Genomic DNA, 16,202 nt, shown 5'->3' on the forward strand with positions numbered 1-16,202 from the left:
AGACATGCCTTCTCCTGTTCCTTTACCAAATGGGACAAGCTCCGGGCAAGAGTTCTCAGACTTTCTTAACGTGAGGAAATGGGCCGGGGGTGGGGGGGGTGGGGGGAGTGTGTTCTGGGGGGGTGGGGGGCTGGGGGGAATGTGTTCTCCAGGGAAAAGCTTGGAGAAAGGCTTGGAGAACGTGCAGTCACACCACAGCCCTGTCGCTGTGCAAAGGGAAGCAAAGCTGGGCAGTTAAACTTTTCTCTCTGTTTAGGCCCGGTGCCCAGCAAGTTTCCAACTATTCGGATAGTGCATCACTGTGTTTTTATAGCTCCTGTAAATGAAATCGATACCGCGAGGGCCGGCTCTGCGGGGAGGAGGGAGCTCAGCGTGGGCGAGGGCCGGCCCTGCGGGGAGGAGGGAGGGGCTGAGCCCGGCGCGCCTCCCGTCCCCGCAGGATCGGCTTGGCCATCGCGCGGCGTCTGGCGCAGGACGGGGCCCACGTGGTGGTCAGCAGCCGGAAGCAGCAGCACGTGGACCGCGCCGTGGCCTCGCTGCGGGCCGAGGGGCTGAGCGTGGCGGGCACCGTGTGCCACGTGGGGAAGGCCGAGGACCGGGCGCGCCTGGTGGCCACGGTGAGCGCCCGGGGTGGGCGTGGGGGGACGGCGGGGCAGTCCGGGTGGGAGGGAGGGCGTGGGGGGGGGATCGGCCGCCCCAGCGGCCCGGGGGCACGCAGACGCGTCCAGACCTCCCGCCCCAGGAGCCTGGCGAAGCCCGAGCCCCACGGCGGCCTGCGGGGAGGGCCGGCTGCAGAGGCCCAGCCTTGCCGTCTCCAGGCTGCGGAAGGTGCCGGCAGCACGGGCCTGGGCCCGCAGGCGGCGGGGTGGGGGCCTCTGAGGGGGATCTCGCCCTCGATGACACCCCGAAAGAGGGGAGCGCACAGCGGGTCTGGAAGGTGCACCCGACGGGCAGGTGCTGCGGCAGGGCACGGGTTCTTGTCCGCCCCGAGCCGGGGACAGCAGAGAAGGACCGGAGCAGAAGTGGAGGAAGTGGGTGACCCGAGGCGTGGATCCGTGCGGCTCGGGGGCCGGGCCGGGGTGTCCCCGGCACAGAGGCTTCGGGGAGGGGAGACGCGAGTGTTTTGATCCGGTGCTGCTCAGGGGCGGCCCTGGGCCCGCCGGCCGGGAGTTATTTCTGTCGGCTCCGGACGGCACCCTTCACCCGGGTCCTCCTCCCTTCCCTTCCCTTCGCAGGCCCTGGAGCACTCGGGGGGCGTCGACTTCCTGGTGTGCGTGGCAGGGGTGAACCCCTTGGTGGGGAGCACTCTGGGATCCAGCGAGCAGATCTGGGACAAAGGTGAGGCTTGGGCCTTTTTTATTGCTATGATCGTCATCTTTAAGGACTTGTGCGAAGCGGTTGTCTTCAACGAAACGATTTCTGAATACAATGCGTCTTGCTCAGTGCCCCCCCTTTCAACATGCGCACCCCGCCTCCCCACCTCTCCCCAACGCCACTCTTAAGTTTTTTGTTTGTTTGTTTTTCCAGTCCTGGGGCTTGAACTCAGGGCCTGAGCACTGTCCCTGGCTTCTTTTTGCTCAAGGCTAGCACTCTGCCACTTGAGCCACAGCGCCCCTTCTGCCTTTTTCTGTGTCTGTGGTGCCGAGGACTCGAACCCAGGGCTTCATGCATGCGAGGCGAGCGCTCTGCCGCTAAGCCACATTCCCAGTCCCCTTCCATCTCTCTTGGGGACTGGGTCTCGCGCGTCTCACATCTGCTGTGTGTGTGTGCGTGCGTGCATGTGCACACGCAGGCTCCCCTGTGAGTGCACACGCGGGCTCTGACGGAGGGGCTGGCCTAGGCCACACTTCCCGCGAGTTAAGTTCAGCAGGCCCTGACCGTGCTCGGCCCCCCCACCCCACCCCACCCCCCCCCCCGACGCCGAAGCCCGCCCTGCGCTCGGCCCCCTCTCTCCCGCCGCTGCCACGAAGCGCGGCGGTGCGGCTGGGAGGCGAGGCTGCGGCTGCCGGCGGTGGAGACCCCTCAGCCCGGACCCACCGCGGCAGCCCGGGAGCCGGCCCAGCCGGCCGGCGCGGGGACGGCAGCCGTCTTGCCGGAGCCCGCTGGCCAGTCCCGGCCGCTGCCGCGGCAGAGCCCTGCCCCCGCCCCCCCCCCCCCCCCGGTCCCGGGCCGCCCCCTGCGCGGTGGGGCCATCCTCGTGTCCGGGGCTCTTCCTGCACGCCCAGGCCGCCCTCCCTCCGCGGTCCTCGCCTCTGGGCGCGGCTCCCACGACGGATCTCCAGGTGGCCGCGTGTCCCCGGGTCCCCCGCCGCCACTCACCCTCTGATTCCAGATCCTGGACGTGAACGTGAAGGCCCCAGCCCTGCTGCTAAGCCAGCTGCTGCCCTACATGGAGAGCAGGGGGTAGGTGCCGAGGGCAGCGAGCGGCGTCTGGGCAGTGAGGCCCGTGGGGCGGGCGGGAGAGACGGCGGGGTGGCCTCCGGGAAGGCCCTGCCTCGCCCCCTGCCTGGTGACAGTGTGGGGAAGAGGAACAGCCCCCCAGGAGGTTGCAGAGCTGGTCTTCCGCCACCCTCACCCCCTGGTCTCAGGGCGCGGCGGGGACTTCGTTCCTCTAAGGCCTCTAAGGCCGGGAGCCGGGCCTTTCTGTACCTTGTGGCCACCTGGTGGCAGGCCAGATTGGGGGGACTCCTTAGCGAGGCAGGGGGCTGTGCCACACACGGTCACATGGGCCCTTCTGCTTCTCAACTTCGGGGTGCTGTCCGAGGGAGAATACTCTATGTTTATCGGGTGGTGGTGAGCTTAGTGTCCATCGACTCAGGGCGCTGTCCTTTCCAGAGAGTTCCGAATAGTTCTCCAAACCTGTCTGCTTTTGAAGCCAGGGCCGCAAGCTTACAGAGTTCACACGTCAGGCCTAGCCACGTGCCCTAATACGCCAAACAAAGAGAAGGGAGATTTATCACCCGTCATGGGCCCTGGGAAGAGAAAGCCCTTCAACCCATCTTCCAGGGTACGGATGTCAGCGTCTGGTTTAGAGAGAAACATGATTAAGGCACCGGGAGGTTGCCATCCATAGTTTGACAGTCCCAGTTATAGGCACGGTGCTAATACCTAGTGCTCATCATTGAGTCCTGGCTTTGGTGCTGGTGTGTGTGTGTGGGGGGGGGGTTCTAGAGAAGTCTTATTGTTGTCATCACTCAAGAGAAGTAATCTGGTCAGCGTGAGCAAGTCCTTCGTGTTCCGCGGGGGCGCTGCTCTTTTTCTTCTTTGTAAAATCTTTCATTGTACGAAGGAGGGGCCTTAGCAACGCAGCAGTTTATGAACGCAACGCATCTTGATCGGGGTCACCCCTCCAACGTGCTCGCCCCTTTGGACCCACCCTCGTCCTTACTTCCCTTGATTCTGTGGCACGCACAGTGGATTTGGGGCTACGTTCTCCCTCCTTCCCCGTTCGCTCCCCTTCCCCCTCCTGGGCTCCGTCCCCCAGCGCACATTTACCCGAGAGGCGCTCTGCCCCGAGGGGCTCTGCCGTTCCTTTCCTGGGGCGCGGTTTTGAGTTTCTTCTGTACCTATCTGTCCTTGTGAAGATGCTGCCACCAATCAGTCCTGCCCTTCTGCTGTCCTAGGTGAATGCAAGGTAGCCCAGGGAGAGGTCAGATACGAAGTGGAGGCCCAGCCGGCGAGCTTTCAGTTAATTTGTGCATAGCCAGTGCTTTTTAGCCGAAACGATGTAAGCTCCCGTTCCTCTTTCTGAAGTCTGCGCTGGGAGGCACGGCTCCGTGGGTAGAGCAGATCGCCACTGAACAAAAGTGTCAGCTACCGAGTTGGAGTCCCCGGGCTTGGACAACAAAACAAACAAAAAAAAAAAGGAAAGAAATGAAGTCATCACTAACTTTGAGCCAGTTGCCTTTTCACAGGAAAGCAGGGATTCTGAAGCCCGGTGCCTGTGACTTCCACCTGTAATCTTAGCTAGTTCGAAGCCAGCTTTGGTAGACATAGCCAAGAGACTCTTATCTTTCATAAAGCAGCAAAAAGCTGGAGGTGGAGGCGTGGCTCAGGGGGAAAAAGCGAAGCGAGAGCGTGAGGCCCGCTGAGTTCCAGCCCCAGGGCTGGCGTGCGCACACGCGTGCACACGCACGCCGCGCACACACACACAGGATTTCCTGGTTTGCCTGGCTTCTTATGATGATGATGAGTGGGTGCGCACAGGGGCCCCAGCTCCAATGACGAGCACAGTATGGGTCTGTCAGGGGCGCTCACCTCTCGTCTCCCGCCGTCTCCCTTGCAGGGGGAGCTCCGTGGTTCTGGTCTCCTCCGTGGTGGCGTACGTGCCTGTACCAGTGAGTATGAACCCCGCCCCCCGGGGTTGGGGGACGCCTGCTGATTTGCTTTCCTGGGAGACCCTGCAGCAGCAGGGGTGGGGGCAGGACCGGCTGCGGATTTCAGCTAGAATCGCATCAAGATGTCCGCCACCAGCGTTAGCGCCCAGGGCTGCCCGCCACGCGCTGTGTCCACGTTGCCGGGCCGTCTCTGAAGCCCGCTGGCCCAGGGTTAGCGGGGGGGGGGGGGGGGCTTCGTGGGGACCGCTGCGCGGGCCTCAGTTCCAGCTCCCGGGCTGCATGCTGGAAGGTGGGGTGCGGCGCCCTCCGCGCCGACTCTGGACACCGCGACGGGGCTCGTCGACACTTCCCGAGGCCCGGGGCGCCCCTCGGCCCCAGAGCGGATGCCGGGGAGTGACGCGGGGGGAAAGGGCGGGGTTCGGTGGGGGCTCGAGCGTGGGGGTCCCCTGGGTGCTGAGCTCGTGGGGGCCTCGTGGGGGGAGGGCCCCTCCCCGCCCGCCCCGGCACCCACTCGCCGCCCGCCTGGGCCCCGCAGGAGCTGGGCGTCTACAACACCAGCAAGACCGCCCTGCTGGGCCTGTGCAAGTCGCTGGCGGCGGAGCTGGCCCCGAGGGGCGTCCGGGTGAACAGCCTGGTGCCCGGGATCATCAACACCGACTTCAGCCAGGCGGTGAGTGCGGGGAGCAGCTCCCGGGCCCCGCCCGCACCCCAGTCCTGCCCACTGGGGGGGGGGGGGCGCCAGGCCCGGCACCCAGGGCCTCCGGGCCTCGGGGCCGCCCCTCTCCCTGAGGGGGGGGGTCACCCTCCCTCCCCCCGGAGGCTCGGGCCGGCCCTCTGCCTGACAAGCGCCTGCCGTCTTCCAGAGGAAGCCGATGGCCCACGTCCTGCCGGCCGTGAAGGGGGTGTACGGATGGCAGAGGTAGGTGGGGGGCAGGGGCTCTCGGCCGGTGTGGACTCGAGGGGGGGGGGTCCCCGGGTCCCGGCCTGGAGCTGGGAGGGTGGGGGAGGAGGCGGACGCGAGGCCCTGCCCCGGGCCGGCGGAACCCGGGTGCGGGCTCAGCTGGGGCTCAGCTCGGGGCTCAGCTCGGGGCTCAGCTCGGGCTCAGCTCGGGCTCAGCTCGGGCCGCTCCGCAGGACCGGGGAGCCGGAGGACTGCGCGGGGGTCGTGTCCTTCCTGTGCTCGCCGGACGCCAGCTTCATCACGGGCGAGAAACATCGTGGTGGCAGGCTACTCCCCCAAGCTATGAGGGGCGGGAGCGGGGTCCCGGTGGAAGACGGGGGGTCGGGGCGGACGGGGAAGCCCGGGGGTGCAGCGGGAAAGGGAACCGCGCGGGAGCTGTGCGCGGCCCTCCACCGGGAAGTAAATGCGTTTGGAAGCTTCTGAGCCGGGTCTCCTATTTGGCTGGTGAGAAATGAGCGTGCCCTTGACCTACAACCCTCATCCTTCTCTGTGTGTGCGCGCGTGCGCGTGTGTGCGCGTGTGTGTGCGTGCGTGTGTGCGTGCGCGTGTGTGTATGCCCGTACTGGGCTTGAACGCAGGGCCTGGGTGCTGGTTCTTAGCCACTTTTGCACTCTACCGCTCGAGCCACTCGTTGTGGTTAATGGGAGCGGAGAGTCTCCTGAACGTTTCTGCAGGAGCTGACTGCGAGCCGCAGTCTTCAGAGCTCAGCCTACTAAATAGCAAGGATTCCAGGGCTCAGCTCCCAGTGCCTGGTCAGAAGCGTTCTAGTTTTGAAGTGATAAACGGAATCGGGGGTCTGGGGCGATGGTTCTCAAACATCGCTAATCTGCCAATAGTAATCTGACTTTGGGAGTTTCCACTGAAAACCGTCTCCAGATCTGCTGATGAAGTTCACTATCCATAGTAATGATCATTTGTGTGCCATCCACTGGGAATATGCATAGAATTTTATACATATTTTGTTAAAAACTAAATGTTTAAAAGGGAAAAGAAAAAGAGAAAACGTTTTGAGCCTATGTCCGGTAATGACAGGGGGCACAAAGGCGCTCTGTGGGTTTGCCCACGGACTCTAATTTGCCACAAAGTTTTGATCTCTGCTGGACGGTCTCAGATCCTTTGCTAGCCCTTTATCTCATCGCAGCTTTAACAAGCTCCCAAATAAGTCAAAGATCCCAGCTGCAGCCACTCTGCACGGACTTGCCGTGGTGTCACCATAGAAACAAACCTCTTACCCTGGGGGGGGGGGGGGAAGGTCACCTGATGAGGAAAACTGATATGCAACACAGATTAAAGAACTGAGTAGCACACAGGTCAGCGCTGGAAGCAGGAGGGGCCTGGATGACAGACAGAAAGAAACAGGATGAAATGCTGCTCTCCGAAGGGAGAGACAATGTGTGGGGCCCTCTTGTTTGGTTCTCATATGGCACAGTAGCTGGCTGGAGGCTCCCGCTGTGGTGAGGTGTCAGAGACCCTAAAGGAGTCTTTTGTTTTATTTTGGTGTCACAGGTCAATAATGAAAATAATTCAGAGTGTCCATGCACACACATTTTCTGTACCTGTGTGTGTGTGTGTGTGTGTGTGACTAGAACTCAGGGGTTTTATGCTCTCACTTGAGTTTTTCCACACAAAGCTGGTGCTCTAAGCACTTGAGCCACACCTCCATTTCTGGCTTTTGGTTGGCTAGTTGGAGATAAGAGTCTCATGGACTTCTCTGCCTAGGCTGGCTTCGAACTGTGCTCTCCAGCTCTCAGCCTTCTGCGTAGCTAGGATTGCAGGTGTGAGACCCCAGCTCCCAGCCAACATGGTTGAGAGGCCAAAGAAGGAGCCGGGGAAAGGTACAAGGAGCTTCTCGGATTTTCCCAGGGTAGCTTCCAGAGAGCTTCGGGCCTGTGCTTTCCAGGGACTCTGGTTCAACTGCTTCCGCATATCCCACAACTCTGAGTCACGCACGCATGCTCTAGTTGAGGGAACGGTCCGTAGCCCCGAGAGCGGTGTGAACGCTTGACCTTCTACGGCCATCGTTGGCCAGATGCCCGTGTAGTCCAGTGGGGGTATAAGGAGGGCGCCCGTGCTGGACAGGCTTGTGCCAGGCCACAGGCTAGCCCTGTCAGCAGTGTGTTTGCTGCTGCTCCTGATACTGCTGGGGATGTTTCTAGATGTTTGTGAACTTCGAATAAAGCATGACTACCACGTACTTTATTCCACCTGCCCAAATCTCATTTCAGTTTGCCTGGAGCTAAGAACCTGTACACACGTAATATAATGAAAAGACTTACAAAAGTATATGTTTCCTTGCGTTACATTATTTGGGGCTGTGTTGTGTTTATTTATGAATCCTCAGAACTTATCAAAGGTGTTTGGAGTGGACGGAGACTTCTCGGGATTGGGATGTCACCTCTTTCTTCCTCTCAGGGGCTGCTATTTCTCATCGCGGCGGCGGACGGTCGTGCCATTTAGCGTGTGAATTCAGTTGTGATGGAGTTAGAGGGTACCTGGTGGCGGTCGCTCCAGAAGCCACGTGGTCCCCGTGGGTTTTGGCTTCTTTAGCTATCCTGTCCCCACGAATAAGATTAGAAATTCAACGAGGTCACGTGTAGACATCGTCAAGAGACTGAGCTGCTTCCGCCTGTTATTTTGGAAGATCCAGCAAAAAATGACAAATGAGATTTGCCAAGCTTAGCAATGAGACTGTGCACATTGACAAGAAAAACACTAATGCCTAAGTTAATAATGGGAAAATTTAATGAAAAACAGTGTATTCGAGGAAAAATGGCTTTCTCCTCCACCCTTCATGCTTTGAAGTGAGGTCGCCTATTACAGAAGACACACGAACATGAGTTATAAAATCAAAATATTGGAAATAATTGAAATGGCCCCAGATAAGGACAATTTTAAGTAAATTGTGTGTATCCTTCTAGTCCCTTCCTGTTCAATCACATCATCCCCCTCTTTGCTGTTTCTCCAGCAGGCCACGGTACCCCCAGCTTCAGGACAATCACAATCACTGTCCTCTCTCTTTGGAGCATGCTCCCCTTGGGTTCCTGTATGGTTTGCAACATTCCTTCACTCAGCTTCTAGGACTTTATTCAAATGCCGCCTTTTTCATGACCCATTTTAAAAACTCTGTCACTCTGCCACCCTCCTGTCCTTGGTGTCATTTCCTCCCCAAGTCTTCCCGCCACGAAGCCCTCTCTGCAGGATGTGGTTTACAAGTCAATCTGTCCACTGAGATCCTCATGGTCTAGCAGCCTTGAAAAAGGTTTTAAAATTTAAATTCCAATTAAACGCCACATTTCATTGCACTGCCAGTTACTGGGTGCTTCTAAAAATACTACAGACAAGAAGGACCTTTGAGTCAAATCAAGATTTCAAAGACCCCCATTGCGCAGCTGGCTGGGTGAAGAGCTGTCTTTCCTTACGAGAGTGAGCTTGCTCATTACCCTTTCTAGTTCAGCTTAGCTGTCTCAGGACCATGAGATGGTTGGAGCTGGGCCTTCAGAAAATTTGTTGAAAAAATTGTCAGGATATTGGAAGATAATGATTATTTCTTGTGGCCTTTAGTAAGATCTAGAAAGAAAGAAAGTCCAGGTGCTGCTGGTGGCTCACGCCTATAATCCTAGTTACTCAGGAGGCTGAGATGTGAGGATCACAGTTTGAAGACAGCCTGGGAAGGAAAATCCATGAGACTCTCATGTCCAATAAACCACCAAAAAGTCTGAAGTGGAGCTGTGGCTCAAGCGGTAGAGCACCAGCTTTGAGCAAAAAAAAAATAAAAAATGAAGAGAAAGTGCCTAGTACTGGCACAGAGAGGAAGGAGGAAGGAGGAAGGGAGGGAGGGAGGGGGGAAGCAAGGGAGGGAGGGAGTGGGGGAGGGAGGGAAAGATGGTGAGCTGACCTGGATGAACAGAAAGAAAACAATACTTAGAGCGACCCCTCTGCCGGGGGACAGATCGCTGAGGTTCCCTTCATCGTGCTCCTTGTAGAATTGCCAAACCAAATTTGTATCTGTTGTGTTCTAAAACTAGCGTAAGAGGTAAGGAGGTGGAAAGCACCCCAGGGAGATAAGACGGGGACACCTGAGAGGCCAGGGAAACGGCTGCGCCCCCGCGGTCCTGTGGCGGAGCTCCTTCCCGGAACGGCCGGGCTGGGACTCGGCCCCCCCCGCTGGCCGGGCCTGTCCAGGGCTTGGCTGCAGACCGGCTGCAGGTGCCACGGTTCTGCTTCATCCACGGTGTCCGTGGAGGTTCCTTGCTTTTACCTGTAGTGGGTTTTTTGTTTGTTCAGAAGGAACGCATTAAACTAGGCCTATTGCGAAGGCCAGTATTCTAAGGCTTTCACCAAGAGATGAAAAGGCACTTGAACTATACCTCCATTTTTGGTTTTTGGGTGGTTAATTGGGGATGAGTCTCATGGATTTCTCTGCCTGGGCTGGCTTTGAACCACTGTCCTCAGATCTCAGCCTCCCGAATAACGAGGATTACAGGTTTGAACCACTAGCGCCCAATCAAAAAAAGTATTCAAGCCTACTGTGATGTTGTGGGATTATCGGTGAAACTTGAAGCCTAGACAAAATGAGAACTCAGCCTCTCTTAAATTGTGCAATGGGTAGAGTGCTAAAGCAGAACTATTGATGCTGGAGCCGGGGAGTGGAGGGAGCTGGCGGCTAAATACCACGGTGTGGGTATTGATGAGCAATCACCCCTGGACTCGGAACGGGAACAGAATAGCTTGTGCCGTCCAGCTGCCCCGGCAGCCCGCAGAGAAGAATGACCCCGGTCTGACCATCCACAGCCCCCAGCCCCCTCCCAAGTGTGGGAGGAGCTGAAGAAGCTAGGAAAACCCAGTTTTCCAGAGCTGACTCCCCCCGTAATCAAGAGAGCTGCCTCACATGAGGTGGGAATCATTTTTGGCACAATGAATAGAGTCAGAATTTTCTTCTAGTCGTGTGCAGGTGGCTCAGCCTGTAACCCTAGCTACTCAGGAGGCTCCGGAGCTGTCTGAAGCCATGCTAGGCAGGAGAGTTTGCGAGACTATTACCTCCAATGAACTATCAGAAAACCAGAAGTGGAGCTGTGACTCAAGTGGAAGAGTGCTAACCTTGAGCAAAAAAAAAACCGAAGGAGCAGCATCCAGGAGCTGAGTTCAAATCCTGTAATGCCCAGATTTCAAGGCCCCCAAAGACAACCATCAGAGTCCACAGTCAAAGCCAAACCGCAGGGTCGTTTTATTGCGAGTTCAAACCCGGTCCCCCCCCCCCCGCCCCCCGCCCCCCCGCCCCGCACTTGTTGCCAGTGACGCTGAGAGGCCCCGGGCACAATTCCAGCACAGCTTTTATAGACGGGTACAGGGAAGATGAGGAAGACCCCCGGTTACAAGTACACGATTGGCTGACATTTGCCCTAGTTTACCGGTCGCCTCAGGATTGGCCTGGGTCTTCCCGCCGAAGCACGGGCCAGACGGCCTGAACCCTGGGGTACAGATTCGGGTGGGCCTCCAGGAGTGGTCACATAGCCACATGCCTGGAGCCAGACGGTTCCTACCTCCTGTGCCCAGGTCCGGGCCGGGGTCTGAGACCGGGCACTTAGTCACGTCCAACCTTGAGTGGGCTCCGGGCACGGACGATTAATCACGTCCCGGCCCAGATAGTGCCCAGATTCGGGTGGGGAGGGGGGGGGCGTGTGGTTACAGAGTAGCTATAGGGAGACTGCTGGTATTTTCCACTTCCCCATGGGTTAGGAAGCAAAGGTACAGAAGCAAAATAGCTGTTAGGGGCATAACGGTCACAATTTTATTCTCTATGCTCTTCAATCCCACCGGCATAAAAACAAAAACTTCCATGAGTGCAAGGAATGCTAAGCAGGTAAGAGGTAGACAATATAGTAGTCTTAGATATAGGCCTATGTCCCAGTGGACCTGTATTATTGTTCTGTTTGTAATGTCCTATGGTGGAGAAATACCTTTTACCCATGTGGTGACGTATTACACACATGACGTATTACACACACACACACACACACACACACACTGTCCATTCATTGTACAAATAACAGACATGGTGAATTGAAACCCCTTTGTACAACTATGCAAAGATTTAAAAAAAAAAAGAGTGCAGAACTGCTAGCCCGAGGAGGGTTTCCGTCTGGGTAGAATACAAGGACCCAGCCAGCTATTTTGGAACAAAAGCAATGGGGACAACCAAATATGGATCAAAACATGAAACTGTGGGCCATATATATGTGTATATATATATATATATATATATATATATTTCTTATACTGCTAGTGATCAAACCTAAGAGTATGTTAAACATATTATGGGCACTGAGCTTTTTTCTTTCTAAGTTGATTGCCTCAGGTATTTGTTACGACAATGGAAAGCTGACACGACACTGCTTTCTTAAAGCATATCCTGAGAATTCCAATAATCCAAGCCCTGAGGGGAGGGGATTTCCCTGCAGATTTGCTCCTTCCTCAGGGACTCTGGGGGGGGGGGGTGGCTGGTCCCCATGTTTTCTATTCCTGTGAGTCTAAGTGTTTTGTGAGGAGGTCCAGAAGAGACTCCCCGAAAACATTGAGAAACATACTGGTGAGAGGAGGACTTGAATGCTAGCAAGTCTCCACAGTTCTTTCTACAGGCCAAGTAAGTGCCTTAGGCCTGTGCCTGGCCTTTGATCGTGAACTTAGTGATGGTTCCTTTAGGGCCTCTGAGTTAATGTTAATTCCATTTGGGGATCCACAATACCCCTTTGGCCTCCTATTTAAGTGGAAGTTGTGGTGGTCAGGTGATCGATCAATGGCGTCTGAGCTCAGGCATGACTTAGAACAGGGTGACAGGGTTTCTTTCGTCACCGTGCTATTATTTCTGCCCTTCCTAGATGTCTACTTAACAGTGTCAACTTAACGAATCTCCATTGGCTTCCTGGCCCATATGGTCAAATTTATGCACGATAAAATGAAGAAAGTTTTATAGCTCTAAATACCGACAGAATTAAAATTTAGAATAGTAGTATTCAGATATAAGTGAGATAGTGTTAGACATGATATGAAACCTAGAGCTCAAAAGTGAAAACAAACTGGGTACTAGTGGCCTGCTCCTGGAATCTTGGCTACTCGAGGTGAGAGGCGAGGATCGGTTCCGCGTCAGCCCGGGCAGGGAAGCCTGTGAGGATCTAATCTCCAGTGATCCACCCACAGCTGAAAGCAGAAGCACGGCTCCAGTGGCTGCGCGGTGATGGTGAACCACCATTCCCAAAGCTTTGTTGTGTAAATCCAGTTGGGGCGGGGCATGCCCATTTCCGTTTCCTGTCACTCACCGTGTGTGTGCATGTGGTGTGTGTATGTGCGTGTGTGTTAAATGCACTAGGGCATTTCAGATCTGCACGTGTTGTGTTTTGCTCAGAGTAACCCTCTCTCTTTCTTCCTCCTCCCCTAGCTCCCGGCCCCTGTTGACCAACGGCTTTCACTGAAATTCCCCACGCCGGCTTCACACACAGTTGCGCACCGTCTTCCTGTTCCCCCTTGCCAGCCCCTCGCCCTGCGACACAGTCCCGTGGTCAGCGCCGCGTCCTCCAGGCGGAGGCTGCTGGGCCGCGGGCCCCGGGGCAGGGGAGGGGGCGGGGAGCCGAGCGCTGCCCCGAAGCCTCTGGCTGCTCTGTCCGTGGTTAGGTGAGAGCCACTGGGCCAGGAACGTGGCACGGCCCAGTCACCCGCATGGGTGGGGGGGCGGAGGAGGGGGCGATCTGCTGGGGACACAGTGAGGAGAGCCTGGTGGCTGGGAGACGGGGGGGGGGGGAAGAGCGGCAGCGAGACCTCCGGGGGACGCGGCCCCGCAGGCGGTGGGGGGGTGAGGGGGTGAGGGGGAGAGCGGGAGTGAGCTCAAGGCGCAGTTATGCCCAAACGGGGATCTTGACGGCCAGCAAGAACCGTCTGCGTTCCCCACCGCCCCCCCTCCAGTCCTGGGTGCGGGACTCTGAGCTGCGGGGCTGTCGGGAAATGTGGCCCCCCTCCTCCGCTCCCCCAGGCTCCGGAGGCCGCGGCCCTGTGCCCTGCGCGTGAGGAGCCCACCGCGATGGCAGGGCCCTCTCGGCCCCGAGGGGACCCCGAAGCCCCACCGTGGGGGGGCGCATTTCACCCCCGCGCTGTCACAGACAGCGAGGACATGCAAATCGGAAGGACAAGTGACTGGAACAGAGGCTTTCCAAAGCAGGGCTCCGGGGGACCGGGAACCACGCGTGTGACAAGGCGCTGGGCGGCATCCACAATCGAGAACACGTGAGTGCAACACAGGCCGCTTCGAGATGGCCACCAAAACCCCTCCAGGCGCCGGGGCTCCTGCTTGTAACTCCAGCCGGTCAGGAGGCTGAGACCCCAGGAGCGCCACGGGAAGCTAGCTTGGCCCCCAAAGTCCGTGAGATTCTTCTTGTCAATCAATCCCAAAAGGAACACAAAACCTGGAAGTCCCTGAGCTCAAGCCCCAGGATCAGCACCAAAACAAGTAAGTAAATAAATAAAAAGAAGAGAGGAGGAGGAGGAGGAGGAGGAGGAGGAGGAGGAGGAGGAGGAGGAGGAGGAGGAGGAGGAGGAGGGGGAGGAGGAGGGGGAGGAGGAGGGGGGAGGAGGAGGGGGGGGAAGAAGATGATGATGGCGAAGACATGCCAAGGGCCGAAGGCTGATGCAGGTGATCCTCACGGGGCTGAGATCTGACAACCATAGTTCGAAACCAGATGTGGAAAAAACTTTGTGAGAGCCTACCTCAACGAAGCCACCAAGCGCTGGGCTGGAGGCACGAGTTACGTGAGCGAGTACCAGCAGTGAGCAGGAAAGCTGAGGAGAACGCGAGGCCCTGAGTTCAGGCCCCGGCACTGTCACACACCCAGAACCAACAGGGCAGAGCAGAGCCCCCTCCGCGAGGCACGCCAGGAGGCCAGAGAAAACCTGGCAAGAGCAGGTGTTCACGCAGAGGTGGAGTGATAGCAACGCTCGTGTACTGTGCCTGGAGGTTTGCATTGCTATCACCATGATGCCACAGTTCATTAAGATTAGACACCCTCTATGGAACAATTCCAGTTCTGACACAGGTGGCAGAAACCTGGGGGGCTCTGCTTATCACATGCCCAAGCTGAGAACCACAGTGTCCACCCGCAGTAGAGTGTCGTCTAGTCATACAATGACGTAGGATATCAAAACGAATTTAAAGTATGTATAATAAGGAGCTATGCAACGTAGAGCAAAACTGTGAAAAGTGTATGGAAATTCACTGCATGTGATTTTCGTACATATCAGTATGTAGATAGTTTGGGTGTTGGTATGCATATATGTACATCAAAAGTTAAAACACAAAATTAAACCATGGCGTACGGGGATACATTTTGTGCGAATGTGGTGAAAACACAAGGAGGAGTAGGCAGCAATTCTCAGACCATTCACAAAACGGGGAGTAGGCGGGGCGCCGGAGGCTCACCCCTGTGACTCACCCCTGTGATCGTAGCTGCTCAGGAGGCGGAGATCTGAGGATCGCCACGCGAAGCCCGTCCGGAAGACAAACCCGAGGGACTGTGCGTTCCGATCATTCGCCCAAAGTGGAGGCGTGGCTCACGCCATCAGCAAAAAAAGGCAAGCGAGAAGACAAGGTCCTAAGTTCAAACCCCAGTACTGGCACAAGAACAGAAGCGAAAGGTGGGAGGGAAGACAGGGTGCGGACGAGGCGCCACGGTGGGGCGTCTGGGGCGCTGGCAATGGCCGGCCAGCAGCCTGAGTGCTGACCGTGGTCTTTTGTCGGGGATGGCTACACCTTTAAGACCTGGGACTGCTGGCTGTTAGCCACTCCCACCTTCTCCCCGGGTCTCGAACCTCCCCCGGAAGAGGGAGCCAAACCAGCCCCCCCCCTCACGTCTCGTAATGGCACCGGGTCCGGTCCTGGGGGGGACTGCGGTCTCCGCCCCTGCAGGAAGTTCTGTGACATCACTGTGATGGACAGTTCATGAGCCCATCGTTAATACCCAGTTCGTCCCTCCTCTTCCTGCCGCCATTACTGTTCCATAAACCCCTCCCCTGAATAAAACTTAGGGAAGTGGGTAGTCCATCAGACGGCTCCCCTGAAATCTCCGTGTCCAGTGTCTGCTCTTAAACGTAAGGGGGGCTGGGACAGGAGTTTCGACGGCCCTACCCCATCTCAGCTTAGCCCCAACCGGGACACGCTCTGGCCTCCCGCCGGCGGGAGTAGCGCGCAGAGCCGAGTGTCCCCACAGCCCGCGTAGCGCGACAATTGGCGCCCGAACGCGGGGTGAACGAACGCACGGCCGACGAACCTGGGGCTTAGAAGCCCCACCGGCTACGCTGAGCAATCCGTTCGGGGGGGGGGGGAGCATCCTCAGCCACATGGGGTAATCTCCCAATCAGTGGAGCGACCCCCCATATACTGAGGCTCATGCTCCATACCAGAGTGGACTTGAAGCACACTGGAGCCACCGCCTTCACCCCAGGTGACGGGCATGCCAGGTTCCCGGAGGCTGGGCAGGGACTTGGAGTCTCCAGCTCCCGGTGACCCTGCCCCCACCCTGAACTCTGTAACTGTGGCCTTGCATTTCAGGGGGGCCTTGCAATCCCCCAAGGCTGGGCAGGGGCTTAAAGATATCTTGCAGTGTGAAGCCAGGCCGCGTGTCTATGTTCTGTTCATGTCCTGTCTCCAAACTGGTTTTTTCAAAATGTGGCTTCTTCATTTCCTTGCCAGATAAACTGTGAAAGTTTTTACTTCCTAGAAAAGGTTTCTCTTGCCTTTTTTTTATCTGACCATGTGGTTCTATTATGGGCAAAATAATATCATTTGCCACTGGAATTCCAGAAAACTTATATGGCCAATCAAAAAAAAAAAAACCACCAATTTTAAGAGCGCTCAGAGCTTATGC

At 57.2% G+C, this 16,202-nt stretch overlaps 1 protein-coding gene across 1 annotated transcript; it reads left to right on the forward strand.

The window, feature by feature from the left end:
- Positions 1 to 414: 414 nt before the first annotated feature.
- Positions 415 to 5,584, forward strand: LOC125345057 (dehydrogenase/reductase SDR family member 2, mitochondrial-like; the record flags this gene model as incomplete). Its single annotated transcript, XM_048337307.1, is given in 8 exon segments — positions 415 to 617; positions 1,236 to 1,343; positions 2,333 to 2,403; positions 4,286 to 4,337; positions 4,873 to 5,007; positions 5,201 to 5,256; positions 5,472 to 5,547; positions 5,549 to 5,584. Coding segments are annotated over 8 exon segments (737 nt in total), but the record flags the coding sequence as incomplete, so codon positions are not given.
- Positions 5,585 to 16,202: the final 10,618 nt, after the last annotated feature.

This window comes from Perognathus longimembris, unplaced genomic scaffold, assembly GCF_023159225.1.
Source record: "Perognathus longimembris pacificus isolate PPM17 unplaced genomic scaffold, ASM2315922v1 HiC_scaffold_5241, whole genome shotgun sequence".
In the NCBI taxonomy this organism is placed as follows: Eukaryota; Metazoa; Chordata; class Mammalia; order Rodentia; family Heteromyidae; genus Perognathus; species Perognathus longimembris.